Raw genomic sequence first — 17,989 nt, forward strand, 5'->3', positions numbered from 1 at the left:
ACAGAAAAGTCAGCTTGACACACATTCTGTCTTTGAGGCCTGACTGGAGCGGAGATACGGAGGCAGGCTGGCGTGACTGGCTCTCCCACTGGTGGGTCAGGGCAGGTGCGCTGATCATCACTGGGCGGCCCCTCCAGATTCCCCCCCTCCGCGCTGGGAGGCTGACTAAGAGGGACCACATTTTTGAACTGATTCTTGAGTTGGGCCCTTCGCCTCTTCCTCAGATGCTTGTGAAGTCCGTTCAGTTCAAGGCGCAGCCCTGGCCTCTGGGGGTGCGGTGCTGGACCAGACAAAGGGGAGCCCCACCCTCAAGATCGCCATCTGTGGGGAGACAGGTCATAGTCACAGGAGGTGTGGGACCCAGTACGTAATTACTAATTGTGAAAAATGCAGTGAGGGTAAAGAATAGCGGGCTGTGAGAAAATAATTGGGAGGGAGGGGATGTTTGTGGTAAGGACTTAAGTAAACAAGAGGAATTGAAGGAATACCAGAAAATGCTGGGTCCCAGTGAAGGACAATTGAAGGACCACAAATCAGTCTTTCATTCTTTCTCCTTATTTCAGTATGTCTGCTTATTTTACCAACTAATAATGGTTCTACAGATGAACAGATGTATTTCTCAAAGAGCTGAGATCATTTTCATCATCCTTTGTTTTATTGGCCATTGATTGTTTCAAGAGCATCTGCCTGTGTTTCTAACATCCTCTAAGTCCCTCAAAGATATGGATTGATTTCTCCTTTTTTTTTTTTCTTTCTTTCCTTAAAAAAAAATTGGAGGGGATGATCCAGAGTGCTGTGAGCAGATAACACTCTAGTTCACACCTAACACTGAGCTGTGACTGGCTGAGTTTTGTGAGTAATAGAACAGTGGTGGAAGATGGCCCGGCCTGGTCTTCGGCCAGGGGCTGGCAGGACAAAGACAAAGTCCGTGCTGATTGACGTCTTCTCTCGGCCGAGAGAAGTCTGTATCCAGTGGTCACTGTGGGTAGTGATCTCCGCTGCATGGGCCCCAGCCTGTGCCCAGAGGCCCTCAGCACGCCCTGGTCTGCACGTTCCTGCCTGGACAGGAGGCGCCTCCGTTCCGGGGTGTAGGGTTGTTGCACTCCCTCCTCCTTTCCCGGGTCCCAGCGCTACAAGCAGACCAGGCACTCCAGCAGCTCCAGCGACCGTCCGACTTGGCTCCTGCACAGAGAGTTTACCAGAGCGGGAGGAGGTTAGCAGCCGATGGGAAGGTTCGGAGGGAGACCCTGTCCCGTTGCCCTGCTGTGATCTGCGGTCTCTCCTTGGGGAAATGCCTTGGTGTAGCCAGTCGGGACCTCTGTGCTCGCCGCCTCACATTTAATTTGAAACTCCAGATGGAGTGAGGAGAGGACACTGGGAGCCCATCTCAGGAAACTGGAACCCATGGTTCCATGAAGATGGGTAGCAGAGAGAGGCAGGGAGGCGCGCTCCTCCGGAGGGCTGACTCTGAGCCAGTGAGGGTGCCAAGAGCAGGCAGCAGACCCCGGCTGGAGCTCCACAGACAACGGCCAGCCAGGCGCCCCGGGACAAGGATGGCTGGGCTTTGGAGTGAGGGTTTGCAAATCCAACCCCCTCAGACTCCAATGACGAGGCCACAGTGGGTGACAGATCCCCTGCCCAGAGCATCAGAACACATGCTCTGACCGCGGCCTGTCTCTGGGTGTCCGGCTCACAGGCTCCCTCCACCCTGGCTGCTGCCTCCTAGTAGTCCTGTGCGTTTGAGTCAGCCCGTCTCTCAGCCTGAGTCTTCACCTCTGTCAGTGCAAAGGATGGGCTAATCCAGTACGGCTTTTCTATCATTATTTTATTACAGTTTTTTTTTTCTTGAATGAAATCTTATATGGGCCCCAACATGGATGAAAGTGGGGCTGTTCTGTTTGAAGCTGGGGCACCTGTCAGGTTTGCCCTGCTCCCCTAGGGCTGCCCCTATAAGACCACAAGTTTCCTCAGATCCCAGTGTGAGTATCACTGGATTAGATTATCTTCAAGTCCCTTCCGGCTCTGTAATTACACTCCCAGTGGGGCAGCCACAGCAGGGCTCTCTGTCTATTTCGCCCACCTCTGTGGCTCGGTCCCCACAGGCAAAAGTTTGCAGGGAAAATCCCTCAGGACCTACGTCAATGGGTCTCTGTGGTGGCTGATACCCCAACCTTAAATTTCCTTGCCAGGTCGGTCTCTGTCCTGCTGAAGGTTCAGTTTGATAGTCCCAAGGCCACCTGATGGCCAAACCCTGCTTGGAACAAGGGTAATACAACACCCATGAGGTGCTTGCCACCGACTGAATGTAATCTTGCGGGAGACACGGGGCTGTGAACCCCCTTCTGCACCCTGCCATCCCCTCCACCCAAGATCATTGGCATCACGCCCCCCTTTCTCCAATGCCTAGTATATGTACGTATGACTCAGCATGGCTGCCAACGAGCCCAGCACTGGGTCATTGAGTAGACATATGTAGATAGTCCACATTCCCTGTTCGCTTTGCCATTTCTCTTAGACAGGGATCTAAGCAAGTCACTGGCTCTGAGGATCCTTGAAGTGCTGTAATTATAGTTAGCCAGGCAGAGCTCACGTCTGTCCCTTTAGCCAGGCCAGTCCCTGATCACGTCATGTCCCTGATAACCATGACCTGGGACATACCTTCCCTCTCCACTCCCCGAAAGTCAGTGCCATCATCTCCAGGTCACTATCCACGTTCCCCCAATTTCCTGACTCTTAGGATGCAAATCAGAATAATGTAACAACGGAGAGCTTGGGTCTTAGCATCAGCCGTGTGGGTCCAGGTCATGGCCCTGACACTCCCCTGCTAGATGACCCAGTACGTTGTCCCACCCTCCTCCTGCCCCAGTGAAGTGGGGTAATAACAATATTTATCTCGTAACATTCTTGGGGGAATAAAGGAGCTCATGGATGTACAGTGGTGCAGTAGCGCCCGGCACAGGATGAGGGGGCGTTACTCTTTCTGTTCATTGACCTTTGGTCCCTCTGGGAAAGTTGCCCGGCCAAAGAAGCAAATGGGGCTGAAACCCAGTCCAGACTCTGTTGAAAGTCAAGAAATCCCTGGGCCCTGCAGTGGTTTTCTTTGTTTCTCCCAATTTACCCAGCTGGCCAGCAGTCCCTCTTTTCAATTCACATGAGGACACTGTACCAGGCCTGGCCCTGGTCATTGGTCGGCTTGGTGTTTATTTTCTGCATCCTCCTTCATAAGGTCCCTGGAATTCATTCACCATCTTGGCTCATCCCTCCTGAGTCCCTCCTCTAGGGGACCAGGCAGCTTGTGGGGACCCACTGTACTCCCTTCAGCCAGCCGAGGAGGAATTTAGACGTGGCGCCAACCCGGGGTAGATCTTCTACCAGGGGAAGCTCTCTCCTCTTTTACTTACTAGAATCGAGCTTGCCGCAGGAGTTAGCTAGTTTAGTCCCCACCACCACCTGTGATGCAGGTGCTGCTGTCATCCCCACTTTACAGGGGATGCCCACCCACGTGACAACGGGCAGCTCTGGGACGCAAGGGCCTATTGGACACCAGAGCTGTGCTATCGTGTGTGCCATTGAGAACGACTCCACCAATGAGAAAATCATAGCCTACCATCACCTCATCTTAAAACCAGGCTCCCATCCCACCTACCCTGTGTCTCAGCAGTTTGTTTTCTGTAGTCTTGTGGATACAGCCATCTAGCTTGTTTTGCTTTTACATTCTCTTCCTTGCAGTTGAGATCAATTTATATACGTTGATTTAATAGCCTATATTTTTTGTCATCAGTCCATGTACCAAGTATGCACGGAAAACTGGGAACTTAGGATCAGAACATGCAGAGAGATTCTTGGAGCTCAGAGGAAACTTAGATGAGGAAGGTGAGCCCCAGAAAGAGGTGATTAACCAGACACTCAGTAAGTTAACAAAATACCTGGGATTCACATCCACGCCTAGGCCTTTCCATCTTTAAGGGATATGTATTTCTAAACCTTCTTGGAGAACCTTCTTTTCTAATGTCAGTTGGTTCCTGCTATAGCTGCATATGTTAAATATTTAAACATTAAACATTTCGTAAACTTGTGTTCAGTCATGACTCCTTGGGACAACTGACTTGCCCCTTGTAGTGGGTTGAGTTGTGCCCCAAACAGATATATGTTCAAATCCAAACTCTGTTAACATGTGAATGTGACTTGTTTGGAAATAGGATCCTTACAGATGAAATCAGGTTAAGATGATGTCCTTTGGATTAGGGAAGGTCCTAATCCACCAACTAGAATTCTCATAAGAAGAGAAGACAGAGACATAGCATGGAGAACCCCCCATGTGAAAGCAGAAACAGAGACTGGATTGGTGTGTCTACCAGCCAAGGAATAGCAGAGGTTGCTGACAGACACTGGAAGCTGAGAGAGAGGCACAGAGCAGGTTCTCCCACAGAGCCTTCAGAGGAAATCAGCCTGGCTGCTGTGCCTGAATTTGGGATGTCTAATTCCCAGAAGTGTGAGACAGTACATTTCTATCGCTTTAGGCTGCCCAGCTTTGGGTAATTTATTAGGGCGGCCCTGGGACTCTAACACATTCCTCCAGAAATGAATCCTGTTGTCCGTCTACACTTTGGTAAAAAACTCATCTGACAGAGGGTCCCGATGGCAGGGAGAAAGCAAAAGAGCCGTTATATGTGGAGGGTCAGCCATAAAGCTCAGAATGTCAGTTCCTAGAGTTACAAGGCAAGAGGGCACGGGACGGAGAGGCTGGGAAGCCCGGAGGCCCCTCTGGGCTGGGATAGGCTTGAAGCTGAGCGAGGCTGCGCAGGGCTTACCCTGTAACTCCAGTTGTTCGCAGGCGAGGCCCTGGTGAGCCTCGGGGCACTGACACCTGCAGCCGGTACCTTCGAGGACGGGCTCCCCATTGTTGAAGCAGGGCCCGCAGCGGCAGGCGTTGAATTCCATCAGGTACTGGTCCAGGGCCTGCTGCAGGTTCTGGCGCTTGGCCTCCAGGGACCGCAGGTTCGTGTGCCGCAGAATCTCGTGGATGGGCTGCATCTGTGGGCACACAAAGACCAGAGGGCCCTCCCTGGGCTTTGTGCAGCTTCACAGAGCCCAAGAACTGACCGTCAAGCTTCTGGAAGGCCTGCTATATGCCAGGCACAGAGTCCAATGCTCAACTTTTCTCCTGCCTCATTGGCTCTTCACAGCCACTCTGTGAAGCAGGTGCTGAAGTCCGTGGATGAAGACGTGGAGGCTCAGTGTGTCTGTGTGACCAGCTCAGGACACACAATTGACCACTCTGAACTTTGGAGTGGACCTACCTGACTTTGAGACCTGTGGTCCCTGGGTCTCAGGGAAAGATGAGAGCTTAGAACACTCCAGAATTTTTAGGAAGTGGGAAGAATATGAAGTATTCGTCTGTATGCGAGTCTCTATTTTTTTTCTTACTGTCAGCCTTCAATGGAATTAATAAAGCCCTTGGCAGACATGTGCGTTACCATTGCTGGGCACTTCCCTAATGGTGTGAGCGTGGTGTTCGCCTGCCTGTGCGTGGCTGGGGAGGCGGTGGAGTCCTTTACCTCTGCGGCAACCCATTCTAGGCAGGACTATGGTCCAGGGTTTCTCAGCCTCGGCACCACGGCATTTCCAGCTGGCCTGTGCCCTGTAAACTGTTTAGCAATATCTCTGGCGTCTGCCCACTACATGCCACCAGCACCTTCTAGTCATGAACACCCAAACTGTTGCCTGACATTGCCAGATGTTGCCTGGGGAGCAAAGTTCACCCTCGGTTGGGAAGTAGCAGATGTAACAGAGAGCACTGAATCTCAAGCTAGAAAATCTGGCTTCCATGGGTGGAGTTAGAGATTAGCATACTAAGTGAAGTAAGTAAGAGACAGAGAGACAAACATCATACGATGTCACTTATATGTAGAATCTAAAAATATGACACAAATGAACTTATTTACAAAACAGGAACAGACTCACAGACATAGAAAACAAACTTATGGTTACCAGGGGAGAAAGGGAGAGGAGGGATAAACTGAAATTGCAGGATTTGCAGATACTAAATATTATATCTAAAACAGATAAACAGCAAGTTTATACTGTATGGCACAGGGAACTATATTCAATATCTTATAATAATTTATAATGAAAAAGAATATGGAAAAGACTATACATGTATATATATAACTGAATCACCGTGCTGTACCCCAGAAACTAACACAGCATGGTAAACCAACTATACTTCAGTTCAAGAAAGAAAGAAAACCTGGCTTCAGATGCCAGCTCTGCTACCTCTAGCTACGTGATCTCTGTCACGTTACCCACGGAACCTCCCTTCCTCACCTGTAAAGTGGGAACGCGCCTCCTACGCTCCAGGTGTGTGTGTTGAGGATTAAAGCTGAGAGGCAGGGGAGGCCTCTCACACAGGAAAAGCAAAATAAATGCTGCCCACCTTCCAGCCCTTCTCGAAGTCTGAGCCCCATTATCCATAAAATGGGAATAATAACCCACTTTTTAGCATTCATATGAGGATCTAAAGAAGTAGTGACTGTGAGATACCATTGCAAAGAGGAAGAAGGATACAGAATTTTTATTAGATGTGATGATAAAAACCTGTATTTTTGAAATTGCACGTGTATGTGGTTATCTTCAGCATGCTCATAAAGCTATATATTTTAACATGTAATCATAAAACAAAACCTCTTTTCCAGATCTCTCATTTAACAGGAGTGTAACCTGAGGCCCTGAGAGGGGAGGGATCGGCCCAGGTCACAGAGCCAGCCAGAGGTGGGACTGAACCCCGCTGGAGCAATCTCCCTTCTCGAGAATCAGAGGTCAGTAAGGGCGCTGGCCCTGCTGTGAGGGGGTTCCTGGAAATGTGTACAGAAAGAGCCATGGCAAACAGACCGTGACCTGTGGTCAGGGGCTGTGGCTGAGGTCACCAGGCTGCTCATGTCAGGACTGGCTGGGCCCCCGGCCAAGGGGAGAAGACCATTACTGGAAGTCCAGGGAATTTGGCCCCATTGTTAGGAAGTCACCGTGGAATGGGCCGCCCTGGTTAATGATGATTGAGTCCCAGGGAAGGCCAGGACCATCGGGCAGCTTCCCTTTGGCCTTCCAGAGGGGCTCAGCACTCAGACTCCCATCTCTCATGTCTCCTCCCCAAACCCTCAGGAAGAGGAAAGGGTGTGCTCCTTGGGAAGGGCTGGTGGGACTTAAAGGGGGAAGAGCGATGGAGAAAAACATTCTTAGAATGTTAGAGATTGAGAAGATACTGGCAACCGTCTGGTTCCCAGTTTATAAATGAGAGAACAGATTTGGAGAAGGCAAGCAGTGTGATATATCAACACACTGTAACATAACATGTAACACACAATATATAACATAACAGCATCAAAACACGAGAGAGAACATAACATAGCGTGACTCTTATGTCCCCTCAGTCCCAGTACCTGACATAAGTCAGCACTGCTGATTTCTAGAAGTATCCAAGTGAATAAGACACAGTTTTCACTCTGAGCACCAGGTTCCAAATAACCCACTCACTGGCCTCCTCTTCGTGTCCATAGTCTGTCTCTGTCTTCTGTCTGTCTCTCTTTTATCCTTTGTATCTCTGGATTTCCTTTTCAAAGCACACTCCAGCTCCGTCACTCCCCTGCTCTGTGACCTGCCAGCAGCTTCATGCACCAGATCCAGACTCCTCCTGGGGCATCTCCAGACTTGGCTGCAGTCAGGCTGTGCAGTTTACTGGCTCTGAGACTTCGCCAGCTTTCTTAACCTCCACGAACCTGTTTCCTCCACTACACTCAGTACTCACTTCTCTCTCCCTAACCTTGTGATGAAATATTTTATTATCTTCATGTTCCAGAGCAGGGGAACTGGGGCTCAGAAAATAAAGTAACCCCCCAAGGTCACACATCAAAAAGTGGCCATGAGCCAAACTATGTCATTCTCGCCCCAAAGCCAGGCTCTCCATCCCAAAGGACAGTATTTGCCCTTTTCCAAATCATGAATGTCAGTCTTCCCCTTGGAAGTTTTGCTCAAGGCAAACACAGAGTCCACCTCTTGCCCATGAAAGTTTATATATTACTCCTGATATCAATTTTACAGTTTTTGCCCAGATCACTAATAGCTTAGTGATAGCAATTTTCAGGCCCTATGTGAATTACAGGTGCGTGAAAATGGTCCCTTACTTATTGGAGAAGAAATGAAATCAGGGTTAATCCATCTGACCTCTTTCTTCGGTGAGAACAGTGTTATAACAGACTTCTAGGTTTAACAGTTGGTACTTATTTTAACAGAAGGAATGTAGCCACACCTGGAATTTGAAAGATATGTAGAAAATGAGCACAGGCCTGGGGAAAATGGGCAACAAAACAGTAATATTTAAAAGCCCAGAATCCAACTCTTTTCCTAAGGGGCTACCCTTGTATGTGAAGAGAATAGCGTGACACCTGGTAGAATGATGCACTGCCTTTGCAGCTCGAATGCAGTTTCACTTCCTCTGTGGGGTCAGAGATTTAAGGCAGGCTTTCTCACGTTTGGCACCATTGACCCCTGGGATCAGGTACTTCTTTGCTGCGAGGCCGGGCCTGTGCACCGTGGGATGTTGAGCAGCATCCCTGCCTCTGCCCACTAGATGCCAGTAGCACCTTGCCAACAGTGCCTGCAGACACTGCCAGATCTCCCCTGGAGAAGAACATGGCCCCCAGGGGTTAAGAAGCATGGCTTCCAGGAAGACGCTCAGAGAAAGGGACGTGAGAACTGGACAGGAGGGCCAAAGGTCTAAGCTCCAGGTACTGCCCCACCTGAGCTCTGGCCTGAAACAATTCACCTGAGTACTTGGAGCCTCAGTTTCCTAAGCTTTTCAGTGGGGAGAATTGTGTCTGGGCCAGAGGTTCAGTGTGATGAGATCACTTAGAGCGGGGTGGCCAGTTATGGCTTGGGATCATACTCGGCTCACAGCTGGTTTTTGTATGTCCTTTGGGCTAAGAATGATTCTTACATTTTTTTGAAGGTTGCAAAAAAAAAATGTAGAGGACAAACTTGTATGACAGGGACGGTGCATGGCCCCCAAAGTCTAAAATATTTACTATCTGCTCCTCTCCGGAAAAAGCTTGTCAACCTCCAACTTAACGGATGTGATTTTTAAAGTCTTTGATGTATAAATGTGAGTTCTTATTTTTTAGAAGGTGGCCTAAGGCTGAAGAAATTCTGGGACAGTGAGTGGAAAACTAGGCACTGATCAGATATTAAACTTGTGATCCCAGTCCTCCTGGGGCCTGGGTCTAGAGTCACGCACCCCGGTAGTCAGGCGTGGGGAAGGCCACCAGTTCAGCGTGCCATTACATTTAATCTTGTTCTTTGACGGGCTCATAATAAGAAATATGAAATGATCTGGTCTGCTTCACTTTCATTCCTCGTGGACGTAGAGTTTCTTCAACTGCGAAAAGACTTACCTCAAAGTCAATAACAACAGGATTGTACTTCAGTGACCTCCCCCAGGAACGGTATGTGATGAGGCTCTGGTTTTGGGTCAAGCCAGTACCCCAGCCGGAACTGCCGCCTCGCACCCTAGAGATGATGTCTTCCACCAGCCTGGTCTCCTCGTCACCGTCTGCCGTCGAGAGAGTGACCGTGTTAGCTCGTTTCCCCCAAAGCCAAGGTCTGGTTGGCACACTCCACTCAGGAGATTTGGAACCCAGTTTGTGTGCTGGCCTTAGAGCTGTCTCCCATTCTTCTGCCTGGCTCCGTTAACCAGCAGGGTGAGGCAGAAAAGAAGGCCCAGAACTTAGAAACAGATCCATCCTCCGGATTAACACAGACACTGGGAAGACAGCCCAGCCCAGTGTGGAGGAGGGAGAAGATGGGAGAATGGATGATGATTCATCCATTTATTTGTTCATCTGTACATCATATGTTTACTCAGTGCCTGCTGTATGCCACATAGTGGCAATCAAATTTTGTAGGTGCTCTGACAGATTTCTCTACGCAACTCAGTAGCAGTGCAGAGAAAGACCTGGTCAGAGCTACAGTAAGGGTGGGGAAGCAGACAGAAAGAAAGGTGAGTTGTCTAGAGGAGCGGATCAATCTTGGCAGGTAAATGGAGAGAAGAGGGAAGGGCACTGGGGAGAAGATTTGCCTTAGGGCCCTGACACCTCAGTAGCCTGAAGCCGTGGGAGTAACTTGAACCTTATCAACTCATCCACTATACTGTCAACTATTTCATCATCCCTGCATCCTCTGTGTCTCCCACCTGGGAAGGAAAATACTCAATACATGTTGAATGAATGAATGAATACATGAACACTCATAGTGACCTGTTCAGGAAATGCCACAAAATATTCTTGTACCATCCTTCTCTAATCATTACTCTTCGATCATGGACTTGGGAATCACCTCCCCTCTCAGCAAACTCATTTCCTCCCTCTTGTCTGTACCTGATGGGCCTTCATGTCAGCAGTCAACGTTCCAGGCTCTGCACCTCCTTTCATCCCAGTTCCTACTTGGATCTTTGTCTAGTGCTTATAACCTAGGAGGATGCACCATACGAAATCCAGTGTTTCTAAGGTGACCTCAGCCCATGGGGAGTTCAAACCAGGGCCGCTGCAGGTCATTGGTTTGGTTTGCTCAGCAGGTATGCAGTGTGACTGATAACTGAGATGGAATCAGTTGAGGGGGAGTACGTGCTGTGATTGTGTGTCCAAGGGAAATTCGGGCTTCTCTTTTTGGGAGACCTGTTACCAAATACTTGCCAATTTTGCCACCTCCATGTTTTGTACAGTGGTCTCCTGATAAACGTCCTCCAATTTGTGTTATCTGTTTGTATTCATGGTCGAGGCCAACGGAGAGTCCAAAGCATGCAGTGATATCTTCGCTAGTAACATCTGCAGCAGGGAGCAGAGAAACACAGAACGCTGAGACACTGAAAGACAGTTAATATGGTCCAGCCAGCTCATGGTAGGAGCTCACAGCTCATTAGCTCAAAGTAGTAATAAAAGCTACCTTCAATGGTGCAGCCTAAGAGATCTGGGTTAAAAATCCCAATTCTTTAAACCCAATTTCAGTGTTGTCTTCTGGATGGTTCCAAACCAAATATTCCTGAACTGAGAAGGAATAAGTATGGCACACACTAGTTGGTCAAAAGTGCTTGTTCCCTCTCCTTTGCACATTCTCCACTGAGCCTCCCTGAGACAGTGATCCTATCTCATCCACCTCCACATACCCCTGTGCCTGACAGGGCCTGGCCCATGTTTGACACTATTCTTCACTTGGCAGTTTGCACGTTGTCCCCTTCTCTCTCTCTCTTCACCATCTTTCCAAAGGCTACTCAAGCTCCAATTCAAATATTTACTCCAGGAAGCACTTCTGGAGCAGAACATGTCCCTCTGTCTTCAGAGCTACCAATGTGCTTTGTTTGGACCTGAAAGATCATCTTTGTCCCAATTCTATTTCGCAGGTCCTCTTTGCACCCCAGAGAGGCCAGTGTGCTCTAAGAAGATGGAGAGATCCATGGAGAGGCTGCTTGACTTCTGACCCCGTAAGAACTGTGAGTCCCACATTAGCTGTTTCTGTATTTGCTGACATATGAGGAGCCGCTGAGGAATCTGCCTTTTGCAGATGAGGAACATAATTCTCAAAGCAGTAACATCATTTTGCCCTGATCCCACAGCCTGTAGGTGAAGAGAGCTGGGTTTCCAACCCTTGGTCAGTTGGCAAGATAAGTCTAGAACAGTGGACCAGAGCAAAATATTGACCATTGCTACAGCATTTGACTTCCTCTGTAGCTAAAGTCTTCTGAAGATTGTGAATTGGAGTTTGCATTTGCTAAAGATCATTAAGTTTAACTGCAACTATACAATAATTATTACTAGTCAGTGTATTATTCTGGCAACCACAGAAGAAAAACAATTTAAGTAGTCATTCAGTTGAGCTAAGGATTAGATTCAGTATTTTCAAGGGTGTACCAAGCAGCAAGTTTACTTGCCTGCATCCCCATTAAACTGCAGACTCTTTGAGGTCAAGGACTTGCATCTTATTCACCACCCTCTTGTCAGCATAGTGGCACGATGCTTACCATAGGGGAGGAGTTCAGTAACGATTTTCAGAATAAATGATCAGTGAATGAAAAAAAAAAGAGTGAATACATGAATGCCAAGAGTCTTTGGGTAAGGGCTCCTGATGGAAAGAACCGTAGAAGTCAGGAATCCTGAATACAAATCCCAGTCACTCTGATGAATGGATAAGGAAATTATTATCTATATACCTATATATAGATACAATATGTGTATATATATGTATATACTGTATATATACCATATATATAATTATTTAGCCTTAAAACATAAAGAGATTCTGCCACTGGTGACAACATGAGTGAAACTAGAGGACATTAAGTGAAACAAGCCATATACAAAAAGAAAAAAAAGCTGCATGATTTTGTATATGAGCTCTAAAATAGTCTAACGTATAGAAGCAGAGAGTAAGACAGTGGCTCCCAGGGCAGGGAGGTGGGGGATACGGGGAGATGCTGCCGAGAGGGCACAAAGTTGCAGTTCGGTAGGATGGGTAAATGTAGAGATCTAACATACAGCCTGGTGACTATAGTTCATAATATTGTATTGAATCCTGGAAATTTGCAGGTGAGAAGGTATAGCTCAGTGGTAGAGCTCGTGCTTAGCATGCACGAGGTCCTGGGTTCAGTCCCCAGTACCTCCATTAAGTAAGTAAGTAAGTAAGTAAGTAAGTAAGTAAATAAATCTAATTCCCCACCCAAAATTAAGTTGCAGTTGAATACCAGAAATTTGCAGAGAGTAGATTTCAGGTGCTCTCATTACACACACAGAGCTAACTGTGTGAGGAGATAAGCTCATTACCTTGACCATAATTATCATTTCACTTTGTGTGTGTATATGTATGTATCAAAGCATCATGTTGTATACTTTAAATATATGCACATTTTATTATTTTTTTAGAAGTAAAACAAAACAAATCCCAGTCTCTGACACTGTGTATGAGCTTTGAAAAGGCCTATGATCTCACGGGGCCTCAGTTTCCCATCTGTGGGGAGAAGGGGCCGGACTTGCTGCTCCCCATGGCCCCTCTTGGCCCGCAGCCTCTGCGACTCTTTGCACAGCAGTCCCTGGATAGCTCTGAGCTGAGAGGGCCTGGGGGAAGTGATGCTTTAAGCACCGGCACTCAGTACCAAGCACAGGGCTGCTTCTGCCATTTCTGTTTAAGTACTTTTCATTTTTAATGCATTACTAATTGAGGAAGATTTAGCATATTTAATTGTTTTGATTAAAAAATGCTTCAACAGTGATAAACAGAAGTGGATGAAAGGAATTCATGGGCAGACGCCAGAGTGATTACTTAGGTGAGTGGTGGAGTGCTGCAGAATTAGAGTGACAGGATGAGCTGATTAATGGGTCTGGAGGATACCTGTGAAGTGATTGTGCTGGTGAAGGGTCTGCCGGCAGCCTGCCACGCGCGACTGGGAGGACAGGTCTCCAGCTTGATTTGAGCAGCACGATTGGACTGCAAAGAATTGCCTCCCGAGGACTCTGGAGTAGGGTACTGGCCAGTAAGGGGAGGTCTGTGACTTAAGAACCACACAACACGAGGGCAAAAGGTGCCCTTAGACACCTACCCCACACTTCTCATGTTTAGTTAAGATGCCCTCAGTTCATCAAGGCTAATTATCTTGCCTAAAAGGCCACACAGCTAAAAAGAACAGTGGGATATATAGATGTATATGTATAACTGAAACATAATGCTATACACCAGAAATTGACACAACATTGTAAACGGACCATACTTCAATAACAAAAAAAATAAATTTTTTTAAAAAGGAGTTAAAAAAAAACAGTGGAACTGAGATTCAGACTCAAGACTGCCTTAGAAGAATTAGTGGTCCTTTCACTCATTCCGGTTACGGCATCAGACTAAATTCTGCTGAGAAATTTAGTAAGCACCTACTACCCCACCGTCCCCAGCACACTGTGTGTTGAACAAGGTGGACACTGTGGGAATAAAACTAGTATGAATATAATACGAATCTGAGTAAGTAAGGTCCTAGCCTTGAGAAGCTAGCAGGTGTGGGCAATATATTCAATGACGACTCATTTAGATCCCGAGAGTTCCTCGTTTCAATATACCAGGGCTAGAGGAGGAGTCTCTCCCCAGAAGCAATCGGGGCTTCCAGATCAGAGCCATCTGCAGAGCAGCCGTGAGAAACCAAGACCAGTAAGCTGGGGTGGGGGCGGAGGAGGTCAAACATGGCGCCGGAGACACAGAACCAGAGAGACAGACACAAAGAGAGGCGGAGGGGGTAAGGGGAGTGCTGGTAGTCTTAAGCGAGTAGGTTGGGGGACCCAGGTCAAAGTTCAAAATAACTTGCATGTGTGTGAGGTAAGAAGTAAATGTACGCATGCGCTAATAGCATGAGTCAGCATTGTGAACAATACGCATGCGCGGGCGTAATGAAAAGAGAAGTGCGGACACCTGAGTGCGCGTGCCACCCGCTTGTACTGCAGTGAAGCGCTGTTTTGCTCCACGTCGGTTCCTCAGCACATTATGTTGGCTCCTCGCGCATTTTTCCAGTTGGGAAGCTCGCCTCCTCGGATCCCTCTTCAGCCTCGCTAGGCCGACAGGGAGGAACGGATAAAAGGTCTGGAGCAATTGTGCAGCACTTGTGGGGGCCGGAGGGGAGGGGCGTGGGGGACAGACGAGAGGACCAGGCGGTGCTCTGCCCGGGCTTCACCCCGTCCCGTCAGGCTGACCCCTTAGATGTCAGCTTTGGATCAGATCAAACTGGCTTTTGTTTTAGGCTTTTGAACCTAGAAAACTGGAGTTGATGTTTGCCTAACCTGGCTACGTATTGAGATCATCTGGAGTGCTTATGAAAAATACAAGTTCCTGGGCCCCACCTCTGTCAGTTCTGAGTCTGTATTTCTGAGTCACCAGCCATCTCTATTTTAAACAAGTATTCCAGATGAAGCCTGCACAGTGCACTGGGGATTAGATGCTGAGTGCCATGGTCCTCCAGAGAACCGCTGATAGCCTGTCAGGGAGCACTGGCCTCCTCTCTGTCTCAGTCAATGCCCTGGAGGTGGCCTGAGCAGCCAGGCTCACTGTATCTACCCAGAGGAAGAAACCAGGGAGAGAGTGAGGATCCAAGCAGCCCTCCCAAGGCTGATGGGTACACAGACCAAGCCCAGCAAAATGAGGCTCACTTGGGACAGTTGTAACATCCTGTCCTGGGACAAAACGCCAAGTGCATGAGCACAGTGAGGAATGGACACAGCTTAGCAGGAGAACAAGAGAAAAGGCCCGAGAGTCTTAGATAACTTCCAGCTCGATAGGGCGATGAAGCCAGGTGAAAATTATACTCAGCAAAGTAAAAGGGGATAACCTCGCTCTCTCTATGCAGGTTAGAGAAACCCGGAGCCTGGGGCCAAGTTCTGGGAGCCACACTTTTCAAATGAAATAAGAAAATGGGACATTCACTGGACATTATTGAGCCTTTGAAAAGAAGGAAGTCCTGCCATATGCAACAACATGGATGAACCTGGAGGACCTGATGCTAAGTGACATAAACCGGTCCCAGAAGGACAAGTACTGCGTGATTCCACTTAACATGAGGTATGTAAAGTAATCAGAGCCGTAAAGGCCGAGCACAGAATGGGTGTTGCTGAGGATTGGGGGAGGGGAGGAGGGCTTGCTGGTGACGGGCATAAAGCCTCAGCTACGCAGGATGCCTTAGTTCCGGAGGTCTGCTGCCCAGCATGGCCCTGAGAATGAAGAATTCTGCAGTGTGGTCATAAGCATCTGTTAAAAGACTAGATCAAATGTTAAGTGTTCTCACCTCAATAAAAGTAAAACTAAAAAAGGACGGGAAAAAACAGGGAATGATTGGAGAAGAATAAGCACGAGGGTCAAGAAATTCAAAGCCGTTTTCTTTGGGGAATGTTGTGGGGGTGGGGATGTTTGCCTGAGAAAGAGAGGTCAGAACTAGCTTCAGCTTCCCAGAGGGTTGCCTTGAGAAAGAGTGATTAGGCTTGTTTGTGCGATCACAAGAACTAGGACCAAAGGGGCAGATGCTACAGGGAGACAGGCTTAGCCTCATAAAGTAAATTGCTGCCGTGATCCGAGGCCAAGGGGATATGGGTGGTTTCAGGAGGCAGTGAGCTCCCCAAATCTGGAGAGCACCAAGCAGAAGCTGGCTGTTTGCCTGTGAGTAGAAGGGCTTGAAGAATGGACGAGTGGTCTTTTAAGATCTCCTCGAAAGCCAAGATTCTGAAACTTTAAGAACACACCAGAACACCTGAGGAACATTTGGGATAACTTGAGTACATGTGTACGTTATGATGTCTTACTGTGTGCCAGGCATCTGGGGAATAAAGAGGACTCGGGAGAGTGTTTGCTGCCGGTGAGCTTATAGTCAGGTGTGGAGGTGTGGGCGGATTAACAGCCAATTCTGGTACTGTAGGATGAGAACTTTGAAAGCAGGCAGCAAGGCCAGGGCAGCCTTCCTTAAGGACTCAGTGGAAGGGAACTGGAGCCAAGTATGAAAGGATGAGTAAGGATCAGCCAGACAAAGCGAGGAGGACGTTGAGAGCAGAGGGAGATCGTGTGAGTCCTTGTGTCCCTAGCAGCGAGAGTCTGCTCAGAAAGGCCAACCTGATCTGAACTTAAGAGTGGAAAAGGAGATGCAGGTTAGTCAAGGAAGGACTGGGAGACCCTTGGGTTCCCTCCCACTCTGGTCTGGTCCCAAGAGGAGCTGCTGTTGTGCCTGTCTGGCAGGGTGGGAGCCCAGGGGACATGTCTCTGACCACCAAGTCTACTGCTTGTTTTCCACCTGGTCTTGACCATTGTGCAGCTGTGAGAGCTGTCCTCACATCTGCACCGAGATGCTGCATCAGTGGAGCTCTGAGGCAGAACCAGGCAGCTTTACTTCCATGATGCCGGAATCTGCAATTCTCTGTCGCTCCTCAGATTAAAAGCATCAGGTGGAGAACAGCAGGTGTAATGCATTATTTATCTCTCGGCAACAAACAAATGCCATTCAGGTTGCTGTGATCTCCGTGCTCTGTTGCTTTCCTACGTTGGTTGCCCCCAGAGACAGCCTCGGAAGGGAAAGGAAGAATCATATGGTCTGTTTCATGCCATTAACACTGGGAAAGATGATGGTTTAGTCTGTGGCCATATGAGCTGAGAGCTGTTGGCTAATTTACTTCCCTGCTCTGTGCTTCTGTTAATCCATGAAAATGCCTGCTTCTCCCCCAGTCACCTGAGAATCATAGTACAAGTACCTCTGTGCCTTTGCATGTGCTATTCCCTCTGAAAGTCCCCTACCTCCTTCACTGCATTTCTCCCAGTCAACTCTAGAAAGCATTCTCTCACTCCCAGGGGCCCCGTATCTGTGTCCCTCGTGGTGTCCCTCTGCATCCCTCCAGCTGAGCAGTTAGCACACTGTGGTAATTGTCAATTTCTTGGGCTGCTGTTTCAATTATCCTGCAAACTTATAAAGTCATCTCTTGGGTTTACAAGGCTTGGGATGGAGCCTGGCATGTGACAAGCCCCTAGAAGTACTCAGGGACAGGCTGATTCCAGCCTATCTAGACAACACCTCTAAAACGTGTTGGGAGTCACAGATCTTTTGGTTGACAATACCAGTCACATCTGTGTAATATCTCATGCCTGATTGACTTGCTGTTTTATGAAGCTCGCTCTTCTACGTTATCTCATTCACAGCAATCTTAGGGGGCCAGGAGGATTTGCTCATTTCACAGGCTCACTGGGGTTGGAAAAGGGAGTAACTGGCATGGTTAACAGTGGGAACTCTGGTGTCAGGGTTCTACCCTTCACTAGTAGTGTGGTTTGGGGTAAGTTACTGAACTGCTTAATACCTCATTTTCCCCATTTGAAAATGGGGATGGGGAAGGCTATAGCTCAATGGTAGAGTGCATGCATGCACGAGGTCCTGGGTTCAATCCCCAGTACC

The 17,989-nt window shown here is 48.3% G+C and overlaps 1 protein-coding gene across 1 annotated transcript in view; it reads right to left on the reverse strand.

Moving 5' to 3' along the window:
- Nucleotides 1-633: 633 nt before the first annotated feature.
- The window catches only part of C8A (complement C8 alpha chain), a 63,927-nt gene continuing 46,571 nt past the window's right edge, over nt 634-17,989 (reverse strand). Inside the window, exons 9-12 of the mRNA XM_015236198.3 lie at nt 10,740-10,871; nt 9,444-9,601; nt 4,812-5,034; nt 634-1,182 (exon numbers count right to left, since the gene is read on the reverse strand). Coding sequence (XP_015091684.1) covers nt 1,031-1,182; nt 4,812-5,034; nt 9,444-9,601; nt 10,740-10,871 — 665 coding nt within the window. The 3' untranslated portion in view covers nt 634-1,030. The remainder of the gene's footprint in view (nt 1,183-4,811; nt 5,035-9,443; nt 9,602-10,739; nt 10,872-17,989) is intronic.

Source organism: Vicugna pacos, chromosome 13 (genome assembly GCF_048564905.1).
Source record: "Vicugna pacos chromosome 13, VicPac4, whole genome shotgun sequence".
Lineage (NCBI taxonomy): Eukaryota > Metazoa > Chordata > Mammalia > Artiodactyla > Camelidae > Vicugna > Vicugna pacos.